This window comes from Nicotiana tabacum, chromosome 22 (genome assembly GCF_000715075.1).
Source record: "Nicotiana tabacum cultivar K326 chromosome 22, ASM71507v2, whole genome shotgun sequence".
NCBI classification, from domain to species: Eukaryota; Viridiplantae; Streptophyta; class Magnoliopsida; order Solanales; family Solanaceae; genus Nicotiana; species Nicotiana tabacum.
In genome coordinates this window covers 181,884,518-181,911,231 of record NC_134101.1, presented here as the reverse complement: position 1 = coordinate 181,911,231, position 26,714 = coordinate 181,884,518, and the positions used below count along the sequence as shown (strand labels likewise).

The 26,714-nt window shown below is 36.4% G+C and overlaps 1 protein-coding gene across 1 annotated transcript; it reads left to right on the top strand.

The window, feature by feature from the left end:
* The first annotated feature begins 17,211 nt into the window (after positions 1 to 17,211).
* On the top strand, positions 17,212 to 19,929 carry LOC107819324 (putative glucan endo-1,3-beta-glucosidase A6). Its single transcript, XM_016645425.2, has 3 exons — positions 17,212 to 17,400; positions 17,494 to 18,792; positions 19,602 to 19,929. Exons 1-3 carry the CDS (start codon positions 17,337 to 17,339, stop codon positions 19,637 to 19,639), a joined length of 1,401 nt encoding a protein of 466 aa, XP_016500911.1. The 5' UTR covers positions 17,212 to 17,336; the 3' UTR covers positions 19,640 to 19,929.
* Positions 19,930 to 26,714: the final 6,785 nt, after the last annotated feature.

The following is a 26,714-nucleotide window of genomic DNA, read 5'->3' as shown; positions in this document are numbered from 1 at the left end:
CCAAATAGTAGCACTAATGTGGGAGGCTGAATTTTTGTAGAAACTTTCTCTCTGTGGTCTCTCTCCCTTGACTATTTCTTCTGTGGCTCTGTCTTCCCATCCCCTTCTTTCTGTCCCTATCTTAGTTATGTTAATTTTCATCTTGTTATTCTCTAATTCCGTGTATTGAGTTTCAATTAATATAGATCAATTCTCAGTTCCTATTTGCAATTGTGTTGTTTGTTAAATTCATAACATGTTATATAAAGGATGATGGAGAAAATTTGTCGGGTTGTTATTTCATGAGAAGAAAAACCACTTTGTGAAAGTGAGAGTGTAATACAAAGCCAAGAGAAAAAATACAATTACAATAAAAGTGTTTCTTGTTCTTCTAACTTTTGAGTTGAGATTTTTGAGAAAAAATTCAACACAATATTCTTCGTTTAATTTGTTCGCGAGTTTCACTGATCAAAGAGTTGATAGCAAGGATCGTTCTCGGTATGGATAAGCATAGAGTCTTCGCACTATCGAAGAATTTTGAAACGAGACTCTCTTCACCAGGTACGTCTTAGATCCGATCTTTGATATGTAAGTAAATTTTAAATATAAAAAGATCTACCTAGGATTGTTATTGTCTTCCGTTGCGTCAATTTTAAAAAGTACAAAACTTCTTCCTCCGAGAAAAGAAATATGAAAAAGTCTTTTTCTACCCAGAAAACCTTTTCTTTTCCACCAAGAGAAGTAATTCTAATCATGGTAGAAAATTAGGGGAAATGCTAACACATGTATATACACAAGAGTGGAATAATTAGTCTTAGCATAAGATCTCGCATAAGATAATTAATACTACAATGTTTGCTTATTAGTTACATATAAAATAACTATCGTACTATATATTTTTTTTATGTGAGATAAAATGTGAAATAAGATACACGTATTAGCAATACATATATTAAACTATTTAAAGATAAAATCCTTTTAAAGTAGGTAATCATGTATAGCAATCCATTCATTATCAATCTACTTATAAACAATTTTATATTAGAATATAGTATGTGAACCAACGACCTTTAATGTAATGAGTAATGGTTGGAGATTATAGAAAAATGTAAGGATTAACAATCATATCTATTTAAATAATGGAGAAATAATAGAGTTATGCACATTTTTGGTTAATAAGAACTCTAGTCATCCGAGTGTGAACGAATGAATTATTCATAATCATTCAATACACAATGATGTGACATGAGAACCAACCTCTTGCATACGTCGTTGTCTTTGCCTTTCGCTTTCTTCCAAACTTAGAGAAAATTCACGAGGTTATCATAATCCACTTGAAATTATCGTATTTACTTTTTGTCTCTTCTATATCTCTCATCTAGGATCATATCTAAATTTTAAAAAAAAAAATGAACAGAAAATGTAAAACCACCTTACCAGTTTGGCAAGCCAATTGAATAGATAAAAAATAAAACACACTTTGTCTGGTCATATGATCATCGTGTCATTGATTATTTTTTCTCCTTAAATTAATTCTTCTGCAATGCAGTGGACAACTCAATTTTGTAGGAAATTCACCGGAAGGTTACGTTGATATTCTCTTTAAGAAGTATTCTTTCCAGAAATGAGATAGTAGTTATTTTTACATCCTTAATGTGTAAAGTTTGATTCTTTCTCATTCCTCATTCACGTCCAAAAGAATTAAAAAGGAAAAAAGAAGTTTCCACTGCCTTATTGATTCCCCTTTCCTCAAAACTTTCCGAGTCCGAAACTTTTTTAATCATTTTTTGGACAAAAAACACTTTTGTACTACTTTAAAAAAAAGTTATATAACTGAATAAAACGCAGTATTATACTGCGAATTACTTTAACGGAAATTTTGTCGTTAAAGTAATTCGCAGTATAGTATTGCGTTTTACTTAAAAAAAAATTTTTGTAATTCGCAGTACTATACTGCGTTTTACTAAGATATATTTGTAAAACGCAGTATAATAATGCGTATTATTATACTGCGTTTTACTCTGGTTTTTGGCCCCACCAATAATGAACTGACATAACAATAATTCAATACATAAAACGTAGTATTGTACTGCGTTTTACATAGAAAAATTCTATACCCCAACGTCGGACTTGCCTTATTTAAAGGCGTTTCAATTTTATAAAAATTCATTCAATACTTTATCAAACTTACGTTCATACTTCTCTCTTCTTCTTATCAATTATTTTTTTACAATGTCTGAAGTGACAAAAATAAGGGTTTCACTATATTGGAGGGGTGAGGTTGTGTTGGAGAATAACTTTGTGCGGTATAGCTCACCTCCACAATGTCATGTTAAATTGTCGCTTACTATGGAGTACGATAAATTGGTATCGTTGTTACGTAAAAAAAATGAATGAGAGGAGGCGTTCGGTTAACCTTAAAATAACCGGTAGATTTCCGTATTCAGTGACTCCGCAGGGGTTTGCTTATTATTCTGAGTTTAACATCGAGGATGATGAAACTCTTAGAGATTTTTTGCTGATTCCGGATGAATATAGGGAATTTATTGTAATAAAATTATTGAAAATGTACGTCAAGGTGGAAGACGTTCCCAATAATGAGGGCGTGCATAGTAGGGATAACCCCCAGTCATCGGGTGGTTATTCTGGAGCAGTTTTTACCGGACAGATTGGTGATGAAAGAGCTTGCCTTGATTTAAACTTGTCACCACCGGCGAATGAGCAGCCACAAAATAATTTTTCGACTTTAGATAATCAACAAGACGACTGGTAAACTTCAATTTTACTACGCTTTACCGATGTTTAATTTATGTTTTAATTGGATTTGTATTAACACTCATATTTTTCATAGGGGGTACCGTCCGGATATGAATTTTACAAGTTATGACCCTGCCCCTAGTTGGAATATGCGTAGTTCTGGAGTATTGGACCATGGTGGTCCATCTGGGAGTCATCACCAACAAGAAAATATCCATCATGAAACGTCAAGACAGTACGACTTGTAAGTAAAGTGATATAGCTATATCTAAAGTATTTATCTAGTTGGGTAACTTATCATTTTGTTCTTTATGTGTAGTGAAAACAAGCTTCTTGAAGCTCCTGACCTCACACAGTTGCCCATAGACGACATATTTACTCGTGATTTGGCAGATGCGCAGAGTCAGGAAGATGATAGTGATTATGACAACAATGCGGATGAGTCTGGGGATGACACACCCTTCCATGATGAGGGTGATGAGGAGGAGGAAATGAATGTTGAACCTGAGCTGACGAGGGAGCATGTTCCTCCACCTCCAGCTAGACCAAGAGTGTACGAGTCCCACGTGCCATTTCATGAGCGGAATATTCCCTACCTTGATAATTTGCCAAGCATGCCGAACGTTGCCCTCACAAGGGATGATGATGAATTTCGGTCAGCGATGTGGGATGAGTCTAGACCAGCTGTTCTGACAAAGGGCATATATTTCCCCGATAAAGCTCGCCTAATTAGGGCTGTAAAAATCTACAGTATAAGAGAGTGTCGTGAGATGACGGTAAGTGAGTCAACTACGGAGAAATACAAGGTTGTATGCCGTAGAGACTTTATGGGTTGTCACTGGATGTTGCGTGCCACCAAGAAGAAATCAGGTTTGTGAAAAGTGGGTAAATTTATTAGCGAGCACAGATGTGAAATGGACACATACAATGAGAATCACTTCAACTTGGATGTGGACTTGATTTCTCTAGTCTTGATTCCATATTTGGAAGTGTCCATTAGGTTCAAGATTAAAGAGTGTATTACAGCCGTCCACCAGGAGTATGGTTATACTATAACCAAAAGAAAGGCATATCTCGGTCGCAAACGTGCCTTTGAACTTATTTATGGCGACTGGGATAAGTCTTTTTCATGTCGGCAGGTCCGGGATGCGCAGGCGGAGGAAAGTCCATGTCGTCTACTATAATTAAAACAAAATTAATTGTGTGTGTTAGCTTAATAAATTAAATAATTAATTATGTTTAAAATTGGACTGAATAATTATGTACGGGTTCCAGGCTCGATATTTGAGGCCCGGTAGCACCGAGTTATCCTTAATTATTATGCGTGTCAATTTCAATATTTTTAGAATTGTGTCTGTTAGCTTAATAAATTAAATAATTAATTATGTTTACAATTGGACTGAATAATTATGTATGGGTTCCAGGCTCATTTTTTGAGGCCCGGTAGCACCGAATTATCCTTAATTATTATGCGTGTCAATTTTAACATTTTTACAATTGTGTATGCTAGCTTAATAAATTAAATAATTAATTATGTTTACAATTGGACTGAATAATTATGTATGGGTTCCAGGTTCATTTTTTGAGGCCCAGTAGCACCGAGTTATCCTTAATTATTATGCGTGTCAATTTCAATATTTTTAGAATTGTGTGTGTTAGCTTAATAAATTAAATAATTAATTATGTTTACAATTGGACTGGAAAATTATGTATGGATTCCAGACTCATTTTTTGAGGCCCGGTAGCTCCGAGTTATCCTTAATTATTATTCGTGTCAATTTTAATATTTTTAGAATTGTGTGTGCTAACTTAATAAATTAAATAATTAATTATGTTTACAATTGGACTGAATAATTATGTATGGGTTCCAGACTCAATTTTTGAGGCCCGGTAGCACCGAGTTATCCTTAATTATTATTCGTGTCAATTTTAACATTTTTACAATTGTGTATGCTAGCTTAATAAATTAAATAATTAATTATGTTTACAATTGGACTGAATAATTATATATGGGTTCCAGACTCGATTTTTGAGGCCTGGTAGCACCGAGTTATCCTTAATTATTATGCATGTCAATTTTAACATTTTTAGAATTATGTGTGCTAGCTTAATAAATTAAATAATTAATTATGTTTAAAATTGGACTGAATAATTATGTATGAGTTCCAGACTCGATATTTGAGTTAATTTTACAACATATAGGAATTTGTTACTTTTGTAAGTTTATTGTTATAATTAAATAATTAATTTTGTAAAGTGTAATTGGATAGAGTTTGCAGTTACTACATACTTAAACTACATAGACTCTACGCTAAAAGGCTCTACATTTTACTGCACTAAAAGGCTCTATATTTTACAACACTAACAAGCTCTATATTTTACTACACTAAAAGGCTCTATATTTTACTACGCTAAAAGGCTATTTATTTTACTACGCTAAAAGGTCACTATTACATATAAAAACAACTAACATAAAATACAAATATGAACAACAAACAAAATAAATTATATTAATTTTTTAACAATACAAATAATTTATCAAATTTTAACAATTTTTTGTACCAAAGCTAATAAATCAATCCGGGTATAAATAAGATACAAATTTAAAGACAAACATAACACAAATTAACATGGAAACACATTAAAGAATACAAATATGCATGTACTATATGAGTTTCGACATAAACAAAATTGAAATACCTCAATTTAAGTTTTTTAAATTTGATTGAAATCGAATTTTTTCACCCGAAAGAAGGAATCCAAAGCTTGTCTTGTATGTGGGACCTACACTCCTTGCTCTTTAGGTGACGGGTGGGGTCGATTTTTTTTTTTTAAGTTTGTCGAAGTTTGACGCGGGGGTGACCAGCAGAATCGAAGGTGTTGGTTTTCTTCGGTTCAGTGGTCCAAGGAAGAAAAAGAAGGGGCTATATTTTATTGAAGTTGTTCGCAGTATTATACTGCGTTTTAAGTAAAACGCAGTATAATACTGCGAACAACTTTAATAAAATATAGTTGGGCCCAACATCTTAGTAAAACGCAGTATAGTACTGCGAATTACAAAAAAAAAAAATTTTAAAGTAAAACGTAGTACTATTATGCATTTTACTCATTTATGTAACTTTTTTTTTAAAGTAGTACAAAAGTATTTTTTGTTCAAAAAATAATTAAAAAGGTTTCGAACTCAAAACTTTCCACTACCTAGGGAGGGGTGTTTTTTAAGGTGTGGCTAATATCTTGGGAGACTTTTTCTACTGCCTCGGAGGAAAAGTCTGTGCGACCTACTTACTGTCTTGGTAAATGGTTATGCACAAGGAGAGAAGTTTGTAAACTAGAAATCTGAGTATAACTAGCTAGCCCACTTGCAAGTAGCTTATGGAATTATTTTTCTTTCTTTTTTGTGTTTATGGATTGATATATATTAGTCGATTGTCTCTTGTAGATTTACTATCAGTCTAGATCTAAATAAAATAAAATTAATATAGCTTCAAAGAACACGACTAGTCTGGCAGGCCATAAAAGGATAACAATAAACTAAAGAAGGTCAAATTAATCGAAGACTTTGTCTGCTAGCTCATTCAATCATCCCTTTTATTGATTATTTTTCCTTAAATTCTTCTGCATGTGACATGTGCACTCAATAACTCCGTTTTACGTATTCACTGGTAGGCCAACTTGATTTTGTTTGAGTTCCTGCGCTGAGTCAAGGAGTATTCCTTTGGCAGAATCAATATATTCGACTTCATTAGAAGTGTAAACTTCCATTTGTATCAAATTCTTTTGTTTTCCATTCCCATAATTTGGGCATCCTCACCAAAATATTTTTAATTTATAAATGAAGTCTACCGCTACCTAATGAGATTTCCAATTTATTATACACCTTCCAAAATAAAGAACAACTCTTGCACAAAATCTGAAGCAGACTGCAATAAAGAACTGTGAAAGGTACGATATAATGTAGGAACTTGTCCAAATTTCCGCCTCGGATGCTAAAGGAATGGAGAAAATTTTGTGCCTTGGGAATTGATTATTACTACTTGCACGTTAATTATGGACTCAAAGTTTAATCTGGACAAAGATCAATGACCAAAATTTTCCATACTAAGAGCAGAGGCGGATCCAGAATTTTAAGTTTATGGGTTCTTGTCGCAATTTCAAATTAATATACAATAATAACTGGGTTCACAAATAGATATTTAATAAATTTTTTAACAAAAATATAGGGTCTACGCAAAAGTTACTGAGTTCCCGGGAACCCGTATACTACACGCTAGATCCGCCCCTGAGTAAGAGTTTCCATCATTTAACGCAGGGGTGAAGCAATGTTGGCCCAAGGGTGGTCAACTAACTATCCTTCACCGAAAAATTTATACTCCTACATATATGATAAAATATTACTTGTTATTGATTAAAAATAGACTTTGAACACCCTTGCATAGCCCACTGGCAATAGATGTTCAAAATTTCAAAAAAATATGAAATTTCTTTCTCTAGAATGAAAATTTTCTCTCAGTGAAAAGCTGATCATGGGTAGGAAATCCGAAGTTGGAGGGGGAAAGAAACAAGGGCAAGGCAGTGTCACAAATGGTGGAAAGCAAACTGTACCGCAGTCAACATATGCGAAGAAAACAAAAGGCTTCAATGTACTTCACGAAATTGTACCGCTGGATCTAGCATAAGTAAGTATGGATCAGACACCAACTCGATGTAATTTGGTGAATAGAAATGAGAATAGCATAGCGTAGAGTAGGGGAAAAAGTTCATGGGCGGATATGAAAGAAGAAGAGGCGATGATGGAAGCAGGGGTGTGGAAATCACAACAGGCCATGAATTCGTGGAGTAAAGTAGTAGGACCGATTCCTGCAACTGAAGGATTCGATTTATGTAGTTAGGAAATGACAAATCAAAATGTCAAAATTACAAATGATGATATCAAGGATGAAGTTGAGTACTGAAAATCAGTAGTGATATGCTATATGTTGGGATATAACCCTCCACTGTCAGTAATGGATGGGTATTTTAGGAGAATTTGGGGAAATAAGGGAATTGACAAAGTGGCACTTGTTAACAAGGGGGTGTTCCTTATGCAGTTTCAATCTGAAGAAAGTAAAATCAGAATTATTGAAGAAGGAGACAAGATGTTTGATAAAAAGCCAGTTGTAATTAGACCATGGAAGCAGGACATTGACATGAAGAAGGAGACTATTGACAAGATTCCTATATGGATCAGACTCACAGGGTTGGATATTAAGTATTGGGGAAAGAATGCTCTCATGAAAATTGCAGGAATGGTGGGAAAACCACTGAAGGTAGATAGAGCTACATCGTAGAAAAAACGACTTACATTTGCTAGAATACTTGTTAAGGTGTCAATTAACCAGCAATATCCATCCAAAATCATGTTTGAAAATGAATATGGAAAGATTATAGAATAAAAAGTTGTCTATGAATGGAAGCCAGTGCTTTGTCCCATATGTAATAACTTTGGGCATGAACAACTGGATTTTCGGAAAAAACATGAGGAAGGATGAGGTTAAGGAGCAACAGGGTCAAAACATAATGTAGAATGATCAACAAAAAGTTGATAAGGGAGGCCAGGAAAGACTTAAGAACACTACAGAAAATGTAGGGAATGAAGGAGGAAGGACAAAGGAAGTCATGCAGGAGATACAACAAAAGAAGAATGGGCCTGAGGAAGGAAATAACCAAATGGCACATGTTAGAGCAACTGGGAAGAATAGTAAGACAACAATAGCAAGAGAGATGACTCTGAAACTTGAAAATTCATATGCAGCACTAGCACAAAACGCTGAGGAGATAACTAAATTTGATGGGAACATAGCAAGCTCATCCAGCCCTGGAGATAAACAAGTTGTATTGGGACGAAACACTGGAAAGGGTGGGGGATACCCCCCTCATAATGGATAATATTGGATGTTGGAATGTAAGGGGACTAAATAAGCTAGCTAAGCAGAAAGAAATAAATCTATTTCTGCATAATGTAAAGGCTGGTTTATTTGGGCTCCTGGAAACAAAAATTAAGAGGACAAAGGCTCAACGAGCCTTTTTTAATCTTTGTAATGGTTGGTCCCACAAACTTGCAAAAACATCCGAGAGGTCGTATATGGTTACTATGGAAAACTCAAATATATAAGGTGGACCTGATCAAAGTCACTGCACAACTAATCCATTGTAATGTCAAACAAAGAGGTAGTGGAGAGCAGATGTATATCACTATTGTCTATGGGTTCAATGACCAAGCCCTTAGGAGAGAATTATGAGAGGATAAAAAAAAGGATATATAGCCAGATACAGGGACCTTGGGGTGTAATGGGGGATTTCAATTGTGTCCTTTATAAAGACAAGAGGATTGGAAGCCCAATTACTATGGCAAAAATAAAGGATTTTAGGAATTGTGTAGAAAATCGTGATCTACATGACTTAAAATCAACATGATCTTACTTTACTTGGAATAATAAATAAGAAGGGGAGGACAAAGTCATGAGCAAGATAGATAGAGTACTAGTAAACAGTGAATGGTTGTTGTCTCAACTCCCTGCTTCCACAGTTTATTACATGAAAGAAGAGTTGTATGATCATAGCGCTGCTATTATCAGCTGGGAAAGAGGAGGTAACAGAAGGAAGAAGCAGTTTAAGTATTTTAATATGTGGAGTCTGGCACCAGACTTCATGGAAAAAGTGGAGGAAAGCTGGCAGCTTGAGATTACATGGAATAAGCAATACCAACTGGTGGAGAAGTTGAATCGGCTGAAGAGAATTTTAATGAATTTTAACAAGAGCAGATTCAGTGAGGTAGAAAAGAAAGCAGACCAAGCAAAAGAGGAACTTCTAGCATGCCAAGCTAGAATTCAGGCAAACCTTTTGGACTATGAACTACATAAGCAGGAGAGAAGGTTAACACAAGAATGCAGTAATTGTGAAGAAGTTAGATATCAATATCTAAGGCAAAGAATAAAGTGCAATGGGCAATACAAGGCGACCAAAATACCAGGTTCTTCCATAACTTTATGAAGGCCAGGAGGAACACAAACAGGATAATTCTCAATAAGGGATGTAAATGGGGAAAATATTGCAGAGGTGGAGAGAATTGCAAATACATTCACATAACTCTATACATCTCTGTTGGGTACAAGCAGAGGGGATAGAGATCATGTGTGTAGCAGACTAGTAAAAATATGAGCTGTGGTATCTGAAGAAAGTAGGAAAATGCTGGAGGCTGCTTGTTCAGAGAAAGAGGTGAAACATGCATTATGGGCAATTGTAGGGGATAAAAGCCCTAGCCCAGATGGATATGAGAGCCAATTCTTCAAAGACAACTGGAGAATAACAGGGAAGGACCTAATTGCAGGGATATTGGATTTCTTCAAAATTGGGAAACTGCTGCATGTGTTGAACAACACTGTGATCACCCTTATCCCAAAATATACACATGCAGACTCTGTAAGTGATTATAGACCTATAGCCTGCTGCAATAGTGTTTATAAGATCATATCAAAGATGTTATGTCAGAGATTAAGGAAAGTGCTGCCTGAAATAGTCTCAGCAAATCAAAGTGCATTTGTAGAAGGAAGATCTATTGCTCAAAACATTCTAATATGTCAGGATATAGTACGACTCTATAACAGGAAGAACACTACCAAGAGGTGTCTTATAAAAATTGATCTCAAGAAGGCTTATGACTCGGTGGAATGGGGATTTGTAGAAGAAATGTTGTATGCATTGAATTTTCCATGCCAATTCATTAGCTGGATAATGACATGCATTACAGCAACACAATATACAATTGCTATCAATGGTGGCACATATGGAAGCATAGCAAGGAAGAGGGGACTAAGACAGAGGGATCTAATATCCCCGTTGTTGTTTATAATATGCATGGAGTACTTTACAAGAATTATGAGAATGGTGGTTGAACAAGAAGAATTTGCTGATCACACAAAGTGTGAGGGGCTGCAACTGAATCATCTCTGCTTTGCAGATGATGTACTGATATTTTGTAAAGGCGAGTTCCAAGCTATAGTGTTGATGCTAAGAGGATAGCAAAGCTTCTCCAATGCATCAAGTCTCACTACAAATGCTGCAAAATCAAATATTTTTAGTGCTAACATGGATGGACAATGCTTGAATGACTTGTGTGAGCTGACAGAGTACAAGAGGGGGGCACTACCATTCAGATATCTTAGGGGTGCCCATATCACCAAAGAAACTATCAGCAATAGATTGTGAAATAATGGTGGACAAAATGACTATGAAGGTAAAAGGCTGGGGGTCAAGAAATCTATCATATGTAGGGAGAGCGCTGCTGGTAAATGCTGTATTAATGCACATACACTCTTACCGGCCGTCCATCTTTGTGTTACAAAAAAAAAAGTAATCAAAAGGATCATAGGAGTGTGTAGGAATTTTTTATGGGATGGGAAGGTTCACACAAATAAACCTTCACTGGTAGCATGGGATTTGGTATGCAGAACAAATAAGCAGGGTGGACTAGGGATACATGATATTGATGTATGGAATGAAGCAACAATAGCAAAGTATGTATGGAACATATCAGCAAAAACAAACAATCTATGGATAAGATGAGTTGATCACATCTAATTAAAAGGTAATGAATGGTGGCAGTACAAACCTCCTCAAGATTACAGCTGGTACTGGAGGAAAATATGTACAATTAGAGACAAATTTGTAGCAGGTTATATACAAAATCATTGGCTAACTGCTATTGGAGAATACATACTAATTAGTGGCTATAGCTGAAAAAAGGGGCTATAGAGGACTGGCCTTGGAGAGGGTAGGTATGGAATAAAATGAACATGCCTAAACACAGTTTCATCTATTGGCTAGCAGCACACAATCGACTCCTGAAAAAGGTTAGATTGAAGCATATGGGAGTTAGCCAAGACAACTTATGTGTGATACGTGGTAATGCAGAGGAAACAATTGAACACCTATTTTTTGAATGTCAACTATCGAAAAATGTTTGGAAGATATTCTGAGATGGTTGTATTGGCATAGCTAACATGGAGTTTCGAGGACTAGGCAGAAGGATGCCTAGGCAAGTTAAAGGGAAAATGTGCAGGGCATTTGTGCTTGCTACATTAGCAGCTATGGTATATAACATATGGAAAGAAAGAAACTTAGCATTCTGGGAACAAAAGGTGCTAAGACCTGGGCATCTATGCAGCCAGATAAAGCAGGTCTGTAAACATAAAGCGTATGAAACACCGGGGAAAAAACACTCAAATAGAGACAGAGATTGGATTGAAACACTTTATAGATAAAGATTGTATAGGAGGAAATTGTATATATGAGGATAGAAACTTATAATTAAAGAGGGGATTTCTGATAGCCATGTAAACTAAAGTTGTAAGTGTTGGTCAGGTGATAAATAAAATCTTTTTGTTTCACAAAAAAAAATATTTTAAATTTGAACACCCTTATTGAATTTTCTGGCTTTACCACTGACGTCCCTCCCATTTTCACTTTGACTAACCAGAATTATTGTAATCCTATTTTTCATATCATATGAGATTATTTTCTTTTTCTGTATATTATAAAATGGAGCACTTTGTTATATTTGAAAATTCTGTAAATTTAAACATCTTATGTTTTTCTTAATAACATGTTCTTGTAACAAAAAAATATCATGATATGATTAAGACTAAAATTTTTAAGAATTCCTTAAATGCTAATTTTTTCCTTTTCTTATAAATAATTCGGTGTCCAATCAAACATTTTCAGTATAGAAAGATGCAAAAAGACCTATAAACACATCTATGATCTAATTATACTACTACTACAAACTATTTCATCTTGTCATCTTGACAGTAACATTAAACGGCTACTTTCTATTTTCACCGCATCTGCAAATGCTTTTAGCTTTTGAGTCCCAAAAGTAGGACCTCTCATCTTTTCATGCGCTTCCTCGAAATTGTTCATCAAAAACTAAAAAAATTAAAAATATTACTACTTATTCTTTTTGAACCATAACAAATGACCAATTTATTAGTTTTATTTTGATCCAAATAATATTTATATAATCAAGAAAAAATTTAATTTGTTTTTTTAAAATTATCCTTATGTACGTATCCCTAAAAAGTCATTTACACCTCACATTTGAGAAGAGAAGTAAGTGCTACTATAACTATGGTGCAACATTTAATGAAGGGTACTTTAGTCACACTAACTATTTTCGTCTAGAATTTAGTATTTTTCTTAATGGATGTCACTTATTATGAACCGGAGGAAGTATTGTTTATGAAATATGATTATGTTTTGAAAAAAATAATCAATCTAATTTAGGATAGTTTTTGGGTTAAATTTTTTCTTCCACTCATAAAATTTTAACTTTTCTTCAAATAAAGTTCATATTCAAACCGAACTTCAATTTATAAAAATTATTTTTTAACTTATTTCCAAACCTCTTTTTTCATGTTTCAATCAAATCAAATGTATGTCTAAATACTTACTAAGAAATCAGGAAGTGAAGTGACCATGACCAACCCCTTTGGCCGAGGCCCCAAGTGTTAGACCCCTGACAAAGCTGATCGGCAAGCGGCACGGCAGTGGCGAGGATTTAGCATGATGGCCTTGCCATTGGCCTATGTGCGAGGGAAAATCAACATGCAAGACAATGCGGGGGTGTTGTCAATGGCAACAAACTGTTGCTAAGCAAGTGAGACGGACTACACTTGTATTTGAGGGCTAAGGTGCGACGGACTACACCAAAGCAAGAGGGGGCTGCGTACAAGCAAGGCCAAGACCTTGACGGAACTAGGCGGGCTGGATGGGAGCTTGACAAGCCAAAACGGGAAAGACCTCGGCGCTAAAGTGAGGCAGCTTAGTGCCAAGGCATTGGCATTGGCAATGTGGTGTTGCCATGACTTAGGTGAGCGGGCTGGCACCTAAGTTATTTGTGGGCAAACGACTTGGCAAAGGGAAGGGCATCAAGGCTTGGTGACTTGATGCTAAAATCAGCATTGACAATGGGCAGACTTGATCAAGTAGGGGCGACTTGACAAGAACAATCAACTGTGGCAGCGGATTGGCGTGCGGCTAAGTCAAGGGTGACGAGCTGTGGCGATGGCATTGAGCGGGAGCAGTGTCAAAGGCTAAGGCTGGGCGCAAAGTCAGCCTTAGACGTGCAACAGCTGGCCAAGAAACACGCACATGCAGTGCACATGAAGTGGTTCTCAAGTGTGCTGTGCACATGCCATGCAGTTGGTGGTTACAACTGCCTTTGTCCAAGAGTTGCTGATTATTGGCTGAGTCTTTGCACGTTTTGGGGGCATGTTAGAGACATGTTCCCCACGTTTTGATCATGGGGATCACTTCCTATCAGTTGGGGGATGTCAACTGAACATAGGAGACTCTTTGGGGCTGACTACACTATATATATGTGTGTTAGCAGCCTTAAAAACGGGCTAAGTACCTAGGGAGGGAAATGTCTGAAAATAGGCATAGGGTTGTCTATTTTATGGCTTGAGCATGGCAAAATATGTGTCATTGCCTTGCCAAACGAGTGGCAGCACGAGTAGCCTTAGGCAGGGGCTTTTATAAGGCGAATTCGTGCAAGTGTAGGCCATTTTTTGTGAGTTGGTGCCTGACAAGGGTGGCAGCACCTTGCCTAACTCGAGATTTTCCTTTGTAATTTGATTTATTATAAAAGGTTGGGAAAGGGTTCCCGTAAATTTGTGTTGCCTTTGTTTTTCTTGTTGCCTTTAAATTATTCTAAGTGTTGAACCTCGAAACCAAACGAAAATTGGGTAAGGCTGAGGTCAAGTGGGGACTTGACTGTCGCACATCGGGCAGCATTTTCGGCGGACAGAAATTGCCGGTGTGACAATTGGTATCAGAGCAAGCCAGGTTAGGCTTGGTTTGGTTTGGTTCGTGATGAGGTCGAGATGGCCATGGACAAGACTGCAAGACAAGGGGTCAGTGTGCTTGTTCGTGGAAGGGACTGTCTTGGCTTAGAAATTCAGAAAAGGCAAGGAAGGCAGTGATGCAGAAATTTCGAGTTTGAGGGTACCAAAAATCAGTGTGGGTTCTTTCAAATCAGTCAGTTGGCGTGCTGGTTTTGCTGTGGGAACGACGGACAAGAAATGCAATGAGAAAACAAAAACGTTGCACTTGAGGGCAAGGACAACGTAATTCTCAAAAGGGTGCTGAACTTGTGATGTCTTTGCAAATGGCAGCATGTGTTGGGAACTATTCGACGAGGGCGTCGAATTCAACTGGTTGGGGTGGTTTGTTAGACCCCTGACAAAGCTGATCGGCAAGCGGCACGGCAGTGGCGAGGATTTAGCATGATGGCCTTGCCATTGGCCTATGTGCGAGGGAAAATCAACATGCAAGACAATGCGGGGGTGTTGTCAATGGCAACAAACTGTTGCTAAGCAAGTGAGACGGACTACACTTGTATTTGAGGGCTAAGGTGCGACGGACTACACCAAAGCAAGAGGGGGCTGCGTACAAGCAAGGCCAAGACCTTGACGGAACTAGGCGGGCTGGATGGGAGCTTGACAAGCCAAAACGGGAAAGACCTCGGCGCTAAAGTGAGGCAGCTTAGTGCCAAGGCATTGGCATTGGCAATGTGGTGTTGCCATGACTTAGGTGAGCGGGCTGGCACCTAAGTTATTTGTGGGCAAACGACTTGGCAAAGGGAAGGGCATCAAGGCTTGGTGACTTGATGCTAAAATCAGCATTGACAATGGGCAGACTTGATCAAGTAGGGGCGACTTGACAAGAACAATCAACTGTGGCAGCGGATTGGCGTGCGGCTAAGTCAAGGGTGACGAGCTGTGGCGATGGCATTGAGCGGGAGCAGTGTCAAAGGCTAAGGCTGGGCGCAAAGTCAGCCTTAGACGTGCAACAGCTGGCCAAGAAACACGCACATGCAGTGCACATGAAGTGGTTCTCAAGTGTGCTGTGCACATGCCATGCAGTTGGTGGTTACAACTGCCTTTGTCCAAGAGTTGCTGATTATTGGCTGAGTCTTTGCACGTTTTGGGGGCATGTTAGAGACATGTTCCCCACGTTTTGATCATGGGGATCACTTCCTATCAGTTGGGGGATGTCAACTGAACATAGGAGACTCTTTGGGGCTGACTACACTATATATATGTGTGTTAGCAGCCTTAAAAACGGGCTAAGTACCTAGGGAGGGAAATGTCTGAAAATAGGCATAGGGTTGTCTATTTTATGGCTTGAGCATGGCAAAATATGTGCCATTGCCTTGCCAAACGAGTGGCAGCACGAGTAGCCTTAGGCAGGGGCTTTTATAAGGCGAATTCGTGCAAGTGTAGGCCATTTTTTGTGAGTTGGTGCCTGCCAAGGGTGGCAGCACCTTGCCTAACTCGAGATTTTCCTTTGTAATTTGATTTATTATAAAAGGTTGGGAAAGGGTTCCCGTAAATTTGTGTTGCCTTTGTTTTTCTTGTTGCCTTTAAATTATTCTAAGTGTTGAACCTCGAAACCAAACGAAAATTGGGTAAGGCTGAGGTCAAGTGGGGACTTGACTGCCGCACATCGGGCAGCATTTTCGGCGGACAGAAATTGCCGGTGTGACACCAAGAGTGGGGCTGTATCACGTTACTCTTTTGTCCAATCCTTTTACACTTTCTTTATTACTCTCATTGCATCATCCGAAGGAACATTGAAGTTCGGATACCCTTTCTCTTTTGCCATAAATACCCTTTCTCTTTTGCCCTTTTTACCTTTTTCTTTTACCAAAAGATAGGGGTGCTCATATTTTGGATCGAATTTTTCCTAAAAAGAAATCAAATCAAGTAAGTCGATTTTTTAAATATTAGAACCAAACCAAACTAATTAAGTCGGTTTTTTCTCGATTCAGTTTATGTCGGTTTTTCGGTTATTTGTCGGTTTTTTTCTTAAATATAAGACATACACTACCAAACACATATTTCGGTGACCACATTTTTAACGTAACACTATCAAATCAATTGCCATTTAAGAAATTTATTATTTACCAAGATATATTGATGATAATTGAATCAAATAGTGATGAATAATTTAAGGACTCAATTAAAAATATATTATTTTTAACATGAAATAGATTCTTACACTTAACAAAAGAAAACTACCAGTCAAACTAGAATGTAAAGGTAAAGAACTGTACTAAAAGTGCAAACGATTAAAATTTACTATAAAATTTTTGAAACTTTATATAAACGTATACATATATATATATGTGTAATTCTAAATTTAAAATAGCTACTCCTATATTCGATTTAGTTCGATTTTTTTTATTAAAATCAAAACCAAACCAAATTTGATCGGTTTTTAAATTTCAAAATCAAAACTAAACCAAACCAAAAAATATTAATTTTTTTATCGATTTAGTTTGATTTTTGGTTTTTAGGATTTTTATAAACAACCTTGCAAAAAGGTGAAGAGGTAGTGATCACCCACCTACGAAGAAGCTGTCATTTATAGCTCAAGTGTAAAACACCCAGCCTTTTTCTCCTCCACTTCAGTCTTTCACTTTCCTCTATATATACACACACGTTTCCCAGCTCTTCTTCTAAAAGGCATCATCACATCACTTCTTGAGAAAGATATATATGATGGGTTGTTTATCTACTACTTTGCTTCTGCTATCTTTCCTTGCTTTTGCTTCTTTCTCCAGTAAGTTTAATTTCAACAACTTAATTAATGTTAATCTTTATATTATTTTATTAATATAGCAACTCACTCTGTTCTACTTGTTGTAAATTTCAGGTGCAGAAATCTCATCTAAAGTAGGAATATGCTACGGACAACTTGGGAACAACCTCCCTCTACCAACAAAATCAGTTGACTTAATCAATGGTCTCAAAGCCAATAGAGTCAAGATCTACGATGCAAACCCAGAAATCCTTAAAGCCTTCAAAGGCACAAAAATTCAAGTTTCAGTCATGGTCCCTAATGAGCTTATCAACAACATTTCTACAAATCAAGACTTAGCAGACCAATGGGTCAAAACCAATGTTGTACCATTTTACCCCGACACTATGATCCGTTACCTCCTTGTTGGAAACGAAATCCTAAGTAACCCACCCAACACCACTTGGTTCAACCTTGTACCTGCCATACGCAAAATCAGATACTCTGTCAAAAAATTTGGTCTCGGAAAAATCAAAGTTGGTACACCATTAGCTATTGACATGCTTGAATCTTCTTTCCCACCTTCTAATGGTACATTTAGGTCCGACATTTCGGAAAAAGTCATGATACCATTGTTACATTTTTTGAATCGAACCAAATCATTCTTTTTCATAGATGTTTATCCTTATTTTGCTTGGGCAGCTCAACCTACAGTAATTAATCTTGACTATGCTTTGTTAGAGTCCAAGAATATTACTGTTACGGATCCGGTTTCGGGTTTAACCTATACGAATTTATTGGACCAAATGATTGATGCAGTGTATTTCGCTATGAAGAGGGTGGGCTACCCGGATGTTCGGTTATTTATTGCCGAAACGGGTTGGCCCAATGCTGGTAATGTAGACCAAATTGGAGCGAGCATCTATAATGCAGCAACGTACAACAGGAACGTGATTAAAAAGTTTACAGCTAAGCCACCTGTGGGAACGCCAGCAAAACCAGGAGTTATCGTGCCGACATTATTGTTTGCTTTGTACAACGAGAATCAGAAACCGGGTCCGGGTACGGAGCGGCATTTCGGGTTATTGTACCCGAATGGGACGAATATATACGAGATAGACTTGTCGGGAAAGACGCCATTGTCGGAATATGAGCCATTGCCGAGGCCGAGGAACAATGAGCCATACAAGGGGAAAATCTGGTGCGTTGTTGGGAGAAAAGCGAGTGTAACAGAAGTGAGTGGAGCATTAGCATATGCATGTGGGCAGGGTAATCGGACCTGTGATGAGATCCGACCCGGAGGAAAATGTTACAAACCGAATTCTTTGGTGTTACATGCGAATTACGCATTCAGTTCTTATTGGGCTCAGTTTAAGTCAGCCGGAGGAACTTGTTATTTCAATGGGCTTGCTATTCCGACCAAAAGTGATCCAAGTAAGTAATACATTCAATTCTTGGTCGAACAACAACAATAACAATCCAGTATAATCTCACTTAGTGGGGTCTGGGGAGGGTAGTGTGTACACAGACCTTGACCTTACCTCTACCATGGGGGTAGAGAAGCTGTTTTCAAATAAACTCCCGGCATCCTTCCCTTCAAGAACTTCCCACCTTACTCTTGGGGAGACTCGAACTCACAACCTCTTGGTTGAAATTGGAGGTTGCTTACAACCTCTTGGAAGTGGAGGTTGCTCTAGTGGTAAACACTCTCATTTCCAATCAAAAGGTTATGAGGTCGAGTCACCCCAAGAGCAAGGTAGAGTGTTTTGGAGGGAAGGATGCCGAGAGCCTATCGGAAACAGCCTCTCTATCCCAGGATAGGGGTAAAGTGTGCGTACATACTACCCTCCTCAGACTCCACTAGTGAGATTATACTGACTTGTTGTTGTTATAAGTATTACTCTCTTCGGTTCACAATAAGTGATCAATTTAACTTTTTATTTTTGTCCAAAATAAGTGTTCATTTATATAATCAAGAAAAAATTCAACTTATTTTTTTAAAATTACCCTTATTTACGTAACCTAAAGAGTCTTTTATTCCTCACATTAAATTATGCCGTAACATTTAATTAAGGATAGTTTAATCACACTAACTATTTTTGTCTAAAATTTGGTATTTTCTTAATGTGTATGCCCAAAGCAAATTGATATAAAATAATATTATAGCAACCGACCCTTTCGTCACGCTAATTAATATTTGTTCTCGAATATACATGCTAATGAATTTGCTTGTATTTTTGCAGGTTATGGAGCTTGCAAGTTCCCAAGCGTCACACTTTGAAGATTGCAGGGAACGTCAAAGGAAGTTTAGGTGACAGACACATCGCCATGAGACAATGCCACGCCTTTTGTTTTTCTATACGTTAGAATACAGAATAAACAGAGTTACGTTGTTTTATTCTTATTCTATTGATCCAAACAATTTAGATTTGTTTTGTCCTACTGTATTCTGCCGTATAGAATAACAGTTTCTACTTTCTACCTAGAACAATGTAAGAGAAACAACTGGTTCCACGATAACAAATAGTAGTGTATGGGACTTAATAAGAGCTGTTATTCTCTCTATTTCAATTTACGTGAACATGTTTGACGGAGCATGATTTAAAGAAAAATAAAGACTTTTGAAATTTGTGATGCTAAACAAGTCAAAAAGGGGTCCAGAGTATTTGTATGATTATAAAATCTTCTCATTATAGAATTGAAAGTTTAAACTAAAATAAGTTTATTTATTTTCACATGACCACAAATCCACTTCTCATAAAATTTGTACTTTAGAGTAATTTTGTATATCTTGTTGTACTTTCTGCATTATTTTTCTTGACGTTTGGCAACGGCTATATGAATAATGAATCTATGATGTTTGTTGGGAAAATGTGGGTGGGACACACTAATATTTGCTTTGCTGCTATCAAGGAAGGAGAATCTAACTCCATTCTCTGTGCAACGGCTATGAGGAGGCATCTTTTCTTCAGTTTTTTAGCTTTTCTATATCACTTTGTTCATATGGAGAATCTTTACTTTTCTAGGACATAAATCCTCTTTATTGGACCACAACAAATACTACTGTAGTAAAAAATATCCTTTCTTAAAATTACAAATCCTCTTGCCGATAAGTGTGTCAAATGAACTGTGTACATGAATCAACATGAGCCCATTGGATTATAAATGGGCTTAAAACGGTTAAGTCGATTAACAGATGAGATAGGATAATTTCACAAATAGAGATTTTTACATAGTTGCTCCCTTTTTAAAAATTAATTTCATAAATGATATTAATCTTTGTTTATTTCAAAATTAGCACTTTTTTAAGCACTTTCCTTCCCCAGACCCCACTTGTGAAACTATACTGGGTCGTTGTTGTTGATGTTGTTTTACTTTTTAGCACTTTCACATTGGTAACTCATTAACTAAGGGATCTCTCTACATCAATACACTTTTATTACATTTCCTTTTCCCTCTCTCTTCCATAATTTTTTCTCCTCTTTCATAATAACACTTACCCAAATATATCAAAGATTCTAAAAAAAAAATATCTAAAAAATAATCCCTGTTTAATATAAATTTGTCATAATAAATTTAAAAATCCTTTATGCCAAGATTTTCTCTTCCTTTTCACTATTTTCTCTCCCTGCCACAAAATTCAATCACTAGACAAAATGAAAGGCTTTAAAACGTGAAGTATTCATGAGTCGTTTTTATACTTTATATATAACTAGTATTAGTACCCGCACGAATGTGCGGACACATATCATGTCAAATATTTAAGTTATTTGGATTGTATGTAAATAATCTTAAAATTTACACTTTCTCAGTAAGTGTAGATAATCATTGAATATTAACTACATGAAAAAAATTAATCATTTCTTCTATTTTTCTTTTTTGATACCATTCTTGCCGGTGTCATTTGATCCTAAAAATAGTCAGGAAGCAAAATAATAACTCATATTTATGACAAAACAATCAAATGTTGAGACAATGAATGACTCTTTGGATAAGACTTAACTCTTTTACTACTACTTGACCCCTTATTTGTTGTGTTGATATCTCTTAAAAAATATTTCATTCTTAAAATATCAGTTTCTAAAACATTATTTTTCAATAATAATTATTTATATAATAATGTAATTAAAAATATTATTCTTAATTCAAAACTCATTTTAGTTGGCTATCTAATAATATAAAAAGTTCTTTAGCTAGTGATTTTTTTCCCTCCAAAATGATATTTGACATTAACCATGTTAAATATCCGAGTTATTTGAATTATATATAAATAACCTTAACATTTAAACATTCTAAATAATTATATATAATCGTCAGATATTAATTAAGAAACACTACATGAAAAAAGATTAACATTTTCTCAATACTCGTAGTGATAATTTTATTTTTGCACTATTCTCATTGGTGTCTCGAATATCATATCATTGTGTTAGTAATAATAATTTTTTAAAAACGACACATAATGTAAATTAAACAAAAATTCTAAGATATCCTTATCTTATAATCTATGTATTTGAGTTGAAAAAAAATATATTTGAAACCGATGAGACTAACTTTCAAATTTTTTATACTCAACAAAGATGAAACATAAGAAGAAATTTATTGTTATATTTTATTTATGATTTTTAGATCTTTCTAACATTTTTTTCAATATTTATTTTCTTTTATCTTATTTTTTATGTCATTATTTCTTTTGTTACGAAAAATTAATTTATTTCACTATAAAAGGATGAGTTTTAATAAAAATTATCCACATATGAACTTAATTATATTTTTAGTCTTTGACTGAAATTATTTCATATTTTTCTTTTTGGCTTTATCTAATCAGCCTAAATAGGTGCTCACTTGACCACTTAAATTAAAAAATTGAATGGTCTGTAATTTATATATAATTCATATATAATATGTGTATAATCGTGTGTTGTCGGTATATCATCTATTTATATTAGCTATAAAAAGTAAACAATAAATATGACCGGATATTATGTAAATATTCCATAAGATTTCAGTTTTTTAGTTTATTCATGATATAATTTCTATTATAATAATTTAAAAATTCTCTACTAATGTTCAAAAATATCTTTTTATTATTATTTTGAATTAAAAAATGTGACGACTCGGCCAATTGTCTCATGAGTTACCGCTCCATTTCCCCCATTTCTACTTCTTTATACTTAATTTATCCGTGTTATGTGGTATTGGGTTGGTCGGATCGAATCCGGAATGGTTTTGGTAAGGTTTGAGACACTTAGTCTCTAAAAGTAGCTTTAGAGTTAGAAAAGTCAACCAAAAGTACTTATTGGTAAACGACCTCGGAATGCGGATTTTACGGCACAAATAACTTCGTTAGGTGAGTTGGGACTTAGGAGTGTGTTCGAAATATTTTTGTAATGTCCGGTGTAGAATTAGACTTGAATTGACGAAAGTTAGTTTTTGGCGATTTTCGATCGGCGGTGGAAAATAGGCTATCAGGGTCGGAATGGAATTCTGACAGTTGGAACATGTCACGACCCAAACCCCGCTCCGGTCGTGATGGCGCCTCTCGTGAAGACAGTGCCAGCCAACAAACCTATATCGCCTTTTCAAAAATAGTTAAACATTAATAAACAGTTTAAGTATGATTTAATGATATAATTAACGGAAGCACAACCCGACACAGCCCTAACCGGGGTGTCACAAGTCACGAGCATCTACTAGGGTATAAATACAACTGAAAGCCTGGAGTGTACAAATACAGACTAATGAAATGAGGAGAGAGAAAAGCAGTGCTGCGAACGCCGACAACTACCTTGCTAAACCCTGATGACTCTGCCTCCGATCAGCCAAAACATACCTGAATCTGCACACAAGATGCATGGAGTAATGTGAGTACTCCGACTCAGTGAGTAATAATAATAAATAAAGACTGAAGGCAAGAAATCACGCAAAAACACAAAGTATTCCATACTGAAGCAGAAAAATCACTTGAAAGAGAAAAGCAGTGAGAAATCAAGTGAAAATCCCTTTTTTTTCCAACAAGTAAAACAAGTAGTTTACAAGTGAGTAACAAAAATGATAGAAATGTAAACAGCCCCTCGGGCATCAATAGAACCAGCCCCTCGGGCTCAATATCAGAACAGTAACAGCCCCTCGGGCTAAATATCAGAATAGTATCAGCCCCTCGGGCTACCTCACAATCACTCATATCAGCCCATCGGGCATAGTATCAATCACTCAAAATAATGGGTACCCGCGCTCACTGTGGGTGTGCAGACTTTGGAGGGGCCCCTTACGGCCCAAGCGCTATATCAAGCCACCTCGTGGCATCATCACTCAACATATCCTCACATCACTCAAGCCACCGTGTGGCATATAAAGTATCTCAAGCCTTCGGCCTGAAAGGCTCCTCACATCACTCAAGCCACCGCGTGGCATAAATAGTAACTCAGGCCCTCGGCCTCATATCACTCAGCATATCCTCACATATGGCCCTCGGCCTCACTCAGTCCGAAAATCATCACAAGCCCCTTGGGCATTTGTAAAACAGTAGTTCTCAGCCCAAAATATCATTTAGAAATATCATTTGAGTTTCAAATCTATATAAAAGTGGCTGAGTTTGTAAAACAATAATCATCAACAGGACTGAGTTTAAATATAAGTCAAAACAGTGAGGAAATAGTGATAAAAATCCCCGAAGGGTTCAAATAATTGGCACGAAGCTCAAATATGGCAATCAACCCAAATCATGATGATAACAAATCAGTTTCAATCAAATATGCAGTAAAATCATCAATACGGGATGGACCAAGTCACAATCCACAATAGTAAAGGACCCCGCGCTCATCATCCAGCGCGTGTCTCACCTCAATATAGCACTACAATGTTCAATCCGGGGTTTCAAACCCTCAGGACATCATTTACAATTATTACTCACCTCGAACCGGCTAATTCTCTAGCTCGCGATGCCTTTGCCCCTCGAATTAACCTCTGAATGCCTCAAATCTAGCCATAATGATTCGATTCAGTTAATAAAAATTATAGGAATTAATTCCATATGGAATTCTATATTTTCCATCAAAAATCCGAAATTACACTCAAAATTCGCCCGTGGGGCCCTCATCTCGGAACCCGGCAAAAGTTACAAAATATGAAATCTCATCCAACCGCGAGTCCAACCATACAAATTTTACCAAAATCCGACAACAATTCGGTCTCCAAATCTAGAATTTTCGTTTTTGAAAGGTTTACAATTTTCTCCAATTTCTTCCATTTGATTCACTAATTCATGATGAAAATAACCATGAAATTATTAAATATAATCACTTTTGGATATAGAACACTTACCCCAATCCATATGGTGAAAATCGCTTCAATCCGAGCTCCATAGCTCAAAAAATGAAAAAACTCTCGGACTACCCGAATTATACACTCTCCAGAAATTTTTGGGGTACTGTTCATACGTTTTTACTATTCACGGGCACTGTTCACTGGGTACTGTACACGGTACTGTTCATGGGGTACTGTTCACGGTACTGTTCATGGGGTACTGTACACAGTACTATTTCTGCAATTTTTCCTAAGTCCGAAATCACTCCGAGACACCTCCGAAACACTCCCGAGCCCTCGGGGCTCCTAACCAAACACATACACTAACTCAACAACATCCTATGAACTTAACCGTGCGATCAAATCACCAAAATAACGTCATATACCGTGAATTAATCTTTAAAATCCAAGAATTCTTTTAAATTTCATAAAGCATCAAATTTTCTATTTTGAGTCCGAAACACGTCAAACGACGTCCGTTTTCAACCAAAATTTACAGAAAGTGCCTAAACTATATATAAGACCTGTACCGGATGCCGGAACCAAAATACGGGCCCGATATCATCAATTTCTAATCAAATTTCATTTCCATTTTCCTTAAATATTTTCAGAAAACAATTTTACTCAAAAATTCATTTCTCGGGCCTGGGACCTCGGAATTCAATGATTCTTGTTTCTATGAGTCACAAATAATGATATGAACATATTCTTTCAATTGAAACTCAATTCGGAGCTCGTTTACTTAGTGCGATACCCATTTTACTCGTTAAACAATTAACATATGATTCGGGTGAAAAACTCAATCGCGACTTGATGAAATTAGACCAAAATTTCCATATCACTCCTATAATTCATTATCAAAATTTTGGAAGTCTCGAAATCAAATTTCGATCTCTAGAACTAAAAATGGACCTTTAGATCATTACATGCTTATGCTCAAAACTGCAAAATTTTCCAAAAACTCTTCCAAAACTTATCCGAGCCTTATGGGACCCCGACCAAACATGCCAACATAATTCATAGCATCATTCAAAACTATTCCAATCATCAAAACACCTCAAACAACATCAAATTACCCAAAACTCATCGAATTTAAGCCTAAGTTTCCAAAAACTTCCGAGATACACTTTCGATCAAAAACCCGACCAAATGATGTCCGAATAACCTGAAATTTTGCACACACATCACAAATGACATAACAAAGCTACAGAAACTCTCGAAATTCCATTTCGATCCTCGGATCAAAATCTCACATAACAACCGGAATTCGTCAAAATACTAACTTTGCCAATTCGAGCCAAATCCTTCCACAGACTTCTAAAATGCATTCCGATCGCGCTCCTAAGTCATAAATTACCTAATGGAGCTAACCAATCATAAAAATTCCGATCCGAGATCATATACAAATAAGTCAACTCTTGGTCAAACCTTTCAAATTCAAAGCTTTCAACTGAGACTGTTCCTTCAAATTCATTCCGATTTTTCCTGAAAACCAAAACCAACGATCTACATCAGTCATAATACGTTACACGGGGCAAGTCATGCCCGGGAACTGGCGATCAAAGTGCAAAAGTTCAAAACGACCGGTCGGGTCGTTACATCCTCCCTTACTTAAACACACATTCGTCCTCGAACGTATTCAGAGTTGTTCTAAAAGCCAACCAATAGCTGAATAACTTTACCATGCATAACTCGGGGGTGATCCCACGTAACCCTATCTCATATAGGTGTGATAACACATAGAAGCTGAAATTACACAACCCAATCTAGCCCATGAATCATAGAACCACATTTTCACTTTTGCAACCATCAATACGATCAAAACCCCACACTCATACACTAAATAGGCCCGAACCAGCTGTAATAGCCCATGCCCGCAACATCATGTGCAATTATATGATATACCATATAACTCAAACACTCGTAGCGATAACTTCTATTCACAACAGCTGCACATAACAACCAAATACCGACAGAAAACTTCTTATCAACTAAAGTCTCATTCCAACACTTCCATATACTGCCAATGATAATGAAACACGTAATAAACC

Bases quoted from the DNA above. Each gene is read 5' to 3' on its own strand.
- LOC107819324 (XM_016645425.2), top strand. From the start codon at position 17,337: ATGATGGGTTGTTTATCTACTACTTTGCTTCTGCTATCTTTCCTTGCT. The intron at 17,401-17,493 runs GTAAGTTTAATT...TGTAAATTTCAG, and splicing joins TGCTTTTGCTTCTTTCTCCA to GTGCAGAAATCTCATCTAAA. The intron at 18,793-19,601 runs GTAAGTAATACA...GTATTTTTGCAG, and splicing joins TCCGACCAAAAGTGATCCAA to GTTATGGAGCTTGCAAGTTC.